This window comes from Argiope bruennichi, chromosome 1 (genome assembly GCF_947563725.1).
Source record: "Argiope bruennichi chromosome 1, qqArgBrue1.1, whole genome shotgun sequence".
Taxonomy (NCBI): domain Eukaryota; kingdom Metazoa; phylum Arthropoda; class Arachnida; order Araneae; family Araneidae; genus Argiope; species Argiope bruennichi.
Window position 1 is genome coordinate 75,452,462 of NC_079151.1, and position 8,179 is coordinate 75,460,640.

At 25.4% G+C, this 8,179-nt stretch overlaps 1 protein-coding gene across 1 annotated transcript in view; it reads right to left on the minus strand.

Moving 5' to 3' along the window:
• LOC129958142 (serine/threonine-protein kinase 26-like) overlaps positions 1 to 6,338 on the minus strand; it is a 110,265-nt gene extending 103,927 nt beyond the window's left edge. Inside the window, exons 1-2 of the mRNA XM_056070570.1 lie at positions 6,101 to 6,338; positions 5,243 to 5,335 (exon numbers count right to left, since the gene is read on the minus strand). Of these exons, the coding sequence (XP_055926545.1) occupies positions 5,243 to 5,257 (15 nt within the window). The 5' untranslated portion in view covers positions 5,258 to 5,335; positions 6,101 to 6,338. The remainder of the gene's footprint in view (positions 1 to 5,242; positions 5,336 to 6,100) is intronic.
• Between the last annotated feature and the right edge of the window lie 1,841 nt (positions 6,339 to 8,179).

Here is an 8,179-nt window from a genome sequence, read left to right on the forward strand (position 1 = left end):
AAATATTTTACTAAACCTTCATACACATTATATGACTAAATTTGATTTCTTATTAAATTTTTACATATTTAAAAATTTGATAGCATTTTTCTGTCATTTATAGCAAATCAAAACAAAATTAAAAACAATATGCAATAAGCATAATATATTCATCATTTCCTAATCATTCTATTAGAAGGATAAATGTAACTGATATTCAAAATCACGGGGAAAAACATTTCGGTCTGTGATAAAAAGATATATTTTATTTGACTCAATTTTAGCATCCCGTTTGAAAATATGCAAGATATATTGGGATAAGCCTCTAGCTTTTAAATAAAGATCCATTATTAACATGAGAGTGAAATTTGCTCCTTATTCTCCAAATGTGCTTACTGAAATATAATAACCATATTTAAACAAAGTGTAGAAAAACAGATAAAATTGAAAAATCACCGATAATTGTTCATAAGAAAACAATAATTTGAATTGAAATATCTTAAATTTTCCTTCAAACATGACAGAAATCAAAATTTCATTAAATCAGTGTAATAATAAGCATATGAATTTAGGAATTTTATATAGAACTAAGAACTTTTATACAGTTGCAGAATATTGTTAATCTATATTTATAAAATATAGAATATCAAAAAACTAGTCTAACAGACCAAAACCAAAATCCAATTAAATATGGATGAAAATGGATAAAAGTACCCAAGATGATGGACAATGAAATTTAACTAGGAATGTTTTATCACTGTAATGGTTTAAAAATGTTGCATTCAAAATCTTTAATTTCATCTAAAAAAAAAATGCCCAATGTGTACTTTAGCATTTTACATAAAGGTGGTTTGCCCATTACTGGTGCAGGAAAAGCAGGACTGGCTTGAAATTATTTTTCAAAACTGCATTTCCAATTTTTGCCTAATTTGTCAACTTTTGTACTTTGAGAGTTGAATGCTGTTAGTTTATTTTTTCTTATTGAGAAATCAATAATCAAAGACCATGAGGGAAAAAAAGAAAGAACATGAAAAGACAGAAGATGAAACAAGCAAGAGAAGCAATTTGTGAATGTCAGCAAACAATCTCTGAATATTCTCAGCACTCTTCATTGATTCGGAAACTACAAACCACCTTTTATCCCTTTAAATTTAGAGGCATTAAATAAACCAATCATTATTTGGAGCAAGGCAAATCAATTCCCTTTTTTCATCCACTTGTATCTAAAGTTTACTTTCATGCCCTTGATGTCCCCCCCCTCTCCCCTCCCTTTCACTGACTGTCTACGAGTTTTGGCTACAATTCTTATTGTCAGAATAGAAACATTTGGTTTACTGGATATTCATCTTCTTTGGTTAAAGATTATTCTTTAAAAATAATAATAAATAAAATAATAATAATTTTCTAAAATTTTATTCAGATGACTATTAAAAACAATAACCATTGCAAATCATTTATTACACATCTTATTTGATATTAATTTATGAACATACATTATCAAGCTAACTGGGTAAAGATGCAATTCGAAGTAAAGTGCCGATACTTTTACCAGCTTCCTTATTTTTTCTTTCTTATTTCCAATGTAATAGTGTAGATTCACAAACAATTGTCAAAAATTATAAAGCAATAATTTATACACACAAGCATCCCATATGCACATATATAAAATAAAAACTGTATTTATCTTCATCATGTTTCCAGTCAGGTTAATTGCATATGGACCGTTACAACTTTTAATATTTAATCAAGCAGGATTTAATACATGAAAAGGAATCAAAATTTTAATACTGAATTTTTTTATCATCAGAATGCTTTACATAGTTGTCATATGAAACAAAGTAAATATTTTATCTTAAACTAATTTAATTTTATGATTTGAATATAAAACTTTCAAAATATTAAAAATGCTGTATTACAATTATTGGCCATTTTATTGTAGTACAGGATAAGGCAGATTAATAGGATATTTTAATTTTGGGAAGAAAAAATATTTACAAATACACATTCATGATTACAAACATAAATATAAAAATCCCCTTTTGCAAAAAAATTCATTTCCTGCAAGGCAGTAAAATTTTGTTGAATGTCTCCAAGTGTAGCAAAGTGAAATTTATAACATTGCTTCCCTTACCCTTTCTACAAATTCTGGAGTATATATCATAAATGGATTAACAGATAGTTTTTCATCTATGAAACTCTGGAATCAATATTAAATCAATTCGCAATTGTATCAGGAGAAGGAAACTTCAAGTGAAGCGACAAACTTTAATTTGAATCTGTGAAATAATTACTATTTCTTAATTTAATAATTTACCATTCCTTACAAACCAATCAAAAGTGAAAGTATGGCTAAGGATATTAGAGCAGCATACGACACAACCTAAAATATTAATACCATAAAAAAAAAATGCTCCACTCATACACCTCTCCATAAGCTTCAAAGTCAAACAAACAATATTTCAGAAGCATCTGGTTAATTTGATTCATCCTGTATATGCTAAACATCTGACTTTGTTAATATACCATAATTTTTAATTAACACCATATATAAACAAAATTTTAATTAAAGGATCAAAAAAAGAATAATTTAATATGGTATTAAAAAAAATAGGCTGATTTATTTTCCAGAACATAAAAATTTACACTTCCCAAATCCCATTTTAAAATTACATAAATATATACCATTTAAATTATAAAAGGCCTGAATATAAAAATGTAATTCTTATTACATCAAAAAGGCCATACTTGAATCAATTAATTCTTAATTATGTTACTTAATTCAAATTTTTATGTTCTAGAAATTTATGTTCTCAAAAAAATTACTAAGGCACTGGAATAATAAATTAAAGCAAAATAAATGTGACTTAAACTATTAAACCCAGTATCCTCTTTATAGGATTTACTTTTTTTCCCAGAAATTAAATTTTACTTCACAGTTATCTTAATTTGACATCCTCACAATTTTTTTAAAAGAATTCAAAAATATTTATGCATTAAATTAGATTAGCCATCAATGGGCAAAATTAAAATAATTTCAAGGCCATGCATATTCTCTAGAAATCTAAATATCCAATCAGGTTTTTTTTTTACTTTATTATTATCACATTATTTTATTACTTTATTTTGAACAGCCCATCAAAATATCAACAAAAGTTTATTAGTTAAATTAAATTTACATTAAAGTTTTGAATATTACAAATGTAAATATATATATTATTTCCCATGAACAATAGAGAATACAAAAAAATATTTCTAATTGGGAAATTATTTTTACTTTGAATAGAAAAAGAAAATCAAAAATAACTTTGGAAAAAAAAATTTTACATAAAAGAAATTAATGAAATGAAACATACAAAATTAAAAACTACAGTTGTAAATTGATTACTAAGAGTGATAATTATTGATTACTAAGAGTTAAAATTCATCGTTTCTTTTCTTTTAAAATCAGGACTGATTAATATACACAGGCATTTTACTTAAGAGTACATTGCAATTAAATATATAGACAGATCTACCAAAACAATAATTTCAATGTGGTTTTGAAAAAGAACTGCTTTAATTTTTCCTCATAGAAATAAAATTAGTAGTTTTATACTTAAGAATAATTCTGAAAAACAAATTTTAAAAAGAACTAATTAATCAAATACATAAAATTTCAATCAACCGCTTCTACTATGAAGTAAAATAAAGGTAACAGTTATGCTGAACTTCTAGCAATTTTTTGAAAAATACAATTCAGTCCAAGCAATTATTCATATATATTGTATCGAATAATTGTCTTGTACAGAAAAGAAGAGAAAACTTTACTTCTAATAAATTTATGTGTTGATTTGATGTGTTTACCTTTCTAAGTTGTATATTTCAGCTCCATTTTATTAATATACTTCTGCTGATTGACAAATTTTAGAAATTATATTATTTAGTATTATTTTAAATACTTTTAATAATCTGTTAGGAAAATACTTTTATTAATCTATGCACTTTTAATTATAAATGTATTTACATTTAATCTATTGAATTAGAAAAATTTTTTAAAGTATATTTACATAACTCAATTAAATCTTGTAAATGAACATGAATATACAATACATACGCATTTAGAAGACTGGTATTAAGAATACCTTCATTTAAAAGAAAAATGTATTTTACTTTTAGTATTCTTGCCATTAAAAAAAAAGTTTTTTAATAGAGATTTTAAAGTAAAATTTTCATTAAAACAATCATGCTTCCACTTAAATTTTGATATAATCATATCTATAGATAACACATCCATTGATCACCATTCAGCTTCAATAGAAGGCAGAGAAAAGAAAATATGGCAAACCACTAAATTATAATTTCATGAGAATTATTCCATTTTAGAAAATTACAATATTTTCCATTTAAGCCACGAAATATTTCTATAAGTCCACAATCAATTAATAAAATGTTATCTGAAATTAAAGCAATTTTCTGTCTGGGGATAGACTATGATAGATGTTTTTATATAATGCAAGTTTTAGGAGTTTTTTTTTCTTTCAAAATCAAGTAATTTTTTTTATTTATTAACTTTATACCCATATAAGTAGTTTCTAAATAATTAATATTTTTACAAATTGAATTAATAAAACATTTAATTGTGCACTTTCAATAGAATTTGTACATAATGTTAAAACTAAATTTAATAGTAATTTTTTTTCAAACAAATTTAAAAAAAAAAAAAACATTACAAAACTTTTCATGCATTTTAAATATTTAAAACGCATGCCAGAATTGTATCTTAAAAACCAGATATTCAATTATTTTTTTAAAAAATGGGATCAGATAAATTTGCAAGCGTATTTAAAAACAATAAAATGATATTCAGAATAATGCGCAGAAGATTTTAATTTGAGTAAGTTCAAATACATGATCCTTATAAATCAAAACAAAGCACTAAATTATCTTAAAAGTGCTGTAAAAAACAAATCAAGAACTTGGAATCCTCAAATGTTTCTAGGTACCGGTTAGTTGTGTACTTTGTTTATTTAATACTTCAGGACTCTAAGTGGATGTCGAAACAATTTATTTCTCTGATAGCAGCAAATTAAAATTTTAATAAATACCCTTTTAACTGAAATGTTTGAAAAAATTATATACAGATCCAGTGTAAAAATAAACTATAAAATATTTTAAACAAGTAAAAATATAACAGAACAAGATTTTACCCTCTAATTTTTTCATGCGACATTACATTATAAAAATACTGAAGTAATTATTTTAACATAATAAATTTTAAACTCACCTCGTTGAACGCCATTATTGAGGCGTTGCTAACGAATCATTTAAACCAAAATAAGGAATGGAACATGAAAATCCAAAACTCCTTAAACTCACTCTAAATAAAAAGAGAAAAAATTTATTATTTTATGATCAATTATAGGCATAACTAAATAATTTTTTGAAGATTCATAGTGTCAAGCATTATTATAACAAATGATAACTAATTAATGTATAATCCATATTTTATTTTTTTATCTTTTATACTTTAATTTGTATCTTCAATAAATAAAAAAAAATAAAATTGGTAAATAATCGCTTTATTATGTGGTATTTTAGTATGTTCTTAAAAATTAATTCGATGTGATATATTAAATATCATTCCATCTTCAAAAAGTTTGAATGAGTTAACATTTGCTTGAATAAACAATTTTTCAAGCTGTCACTGCCAACAATGATCTAAATGAAATATAAATTTTGCTTTTACATTTATCAACTAATTTTATTTTTGAAATGTTTAAAATTAAACATTTGCAATTAATATTCATACCACATTTTTATTAACACCATGATTTGACAGGAAAGTCAAAACTTCAATCTGATATTGATAATTTACTAGCTAAATGTTGAAACAAATAATGAGTTTCCAACAGTTCAACTTTCAATTCTTGTCATTTCGAACGGCAAGTTCCGAATCCAACAAAAAAAATCGAAAGTATTAACCGGCACGTACATCATTTCCAGGTATTAGTTCCAGTTTCGAATTATAAGCACACAGAATTAAACAAATGAATTCGCTCTACAAAAGGTATAGGCATAAAACAGTATATAAAATTAAGACCGATATAATAAAAAAATCCTTATGCAAAATAAATAATCTCACCAAACATTAAGCTTGTTAATTATTCCTTAAATAGATACTGATTTCCATAAGTAATCCATTTTTAGCACAAAACACATAAACAGACGAATAAGAAATTCCAAAGCCCTTGCACTCACTAAACCAGTGCAAAGTTACATAATATCAGTCACACTAAAACAAACATGACAAATCCACGAAATTATTTTCGCGCTATCCAAAACAGATCGCCATGATATGTGATGATGATGATGCTCCTTACCATCACACTGACGCCACGCGGAAGTTCAAACAAGAAATTTTGAATACAAAAATTATGGAGGCAATCGTATTTTATTGGTGGAGCAACAATTTTTATTACATAAACATAATCAACAGGGTAAACATTATTTTAAATATAAATTGTTTTGCATCGTATAATGTGGTTAGATTTAAAAAAACTTTTAAGAATTCAATAGATTAGGAAAAATTAAACATTGATTTTCTTTTCAGTCTTTTTGTGTGTATTGTCAACCTCGAGCTATCAGAGTACTTTATGAATAGTTATGAAAGTTATTGAAAGATTTAAAAGCTATATATAAATTGATATTTTCCCATAAATAATTTGAATTCAAGACTGAGACAATTTAAAATACTCCATTTGCAATGTGCTAAATAGTTAGAAAATTTAGTGTCTTGGAAGCATTTTAAAAACTGGCCCATTTAAAGTATAAAATTTTGATCTTATTTTATCATCGCTTCAATATGTCGTTACATAAAAAGACAATTTGACAGATTCCTTAAATAATTTACGAATCGATAATAAAATGATATATTAGTTTTATTTTCTGGTGTATTTATTGGCTGCCGCGGTTTTGGTTTCGAATTGGTTTTTTACTGTACAGATACGACCAAATACATAAAGCACTTTACAGCTATAAAATTCTTGCTCCCCAATATTAAAAAGCTGGAATGATCTCCCAAAAACTTTCTCGCATACTCTCTAATAAAGGTGTTATCTCAAAGAATGCTTTGCATGGCATTGGCACATAACAGTTTCGAAATATTAACCTTTGGTGTGACTAATATTTTTGCTGAATTATCCAAAGTTTGTGATCTTTGGCGATTTATCATTGGTATGTGGTTAAAAGTATCCGAACTCAGATTTGGATTTTAGATAAGTTCCTCCCAGCCAACTGACACAAAAACTGCGCATGAAGTTTGATATGTTAAGTCATTATGTTTATTAATTATCGCTTTTTTAAAGCACAGACCGATAAACGGTCAATCTCTTGTTGGATTTTTTACAATATTTGATAGGTGTCTACAATATAGATGATAAATCTGTATTCAGAATTTCATCTGTCTAGCTCTCTTCGTTTAAATATCAAATTAACTAATATTTGAACAATTGAACAAACTGACTTACTATGAATGGATTTTGTTTAATCAATCAGCTTTAGAGAGAAAACCAATTGATTGAAATCTATGGATTTCGGGCAAAGACAGTATATCAAATTTCATTCGTCTATCTCAAAGTGTTTCTAGTTATCTTTGCCTCAAGTAGAAAGATGGACATTTTCCAAAAACGTGTTTTTTAAAGTTAGGAGTCTAAAACATGGAAATTCACCAAAATCTAGAATTCAAATTTCTTTGACTATTACAATATTTCTCTATATTTCGTATACGAGAAAGTAAAAATAAGTAAATAAACTGTTGTAAAAGGTTAAATTATCAACAGAGAGAAAATGGGCTTGAATTTTATGGACTGAAGGTTAGTTTTATTTTAATTATACAAGCTATATAATTTCAATTTCTTTTTTTTAAAGTTATTTTTGGTAAGAAAAAAATCAAAAGATGATGTTAACTCTTTGCAAAATTTATTGTTTGGTTAAAATCTTAAAGTTAGCTCTTAAATGACATTTAAAATTCTTGTAACATTATTTTTAGAAATTTAATTTCATTTTCCCAATTATTTCAGTTTTTTTTTTTTTTTTGAAAATTTTATATTATATTTTGCACATTTCGTATTATATTGTAATGCAAACAACTTTTTTTTTTTTTGTGCTTCTCTTTTTAATCTTCCTTATGTTAAAGTGTTTAATGTTAAAGTTATTTTTTTCT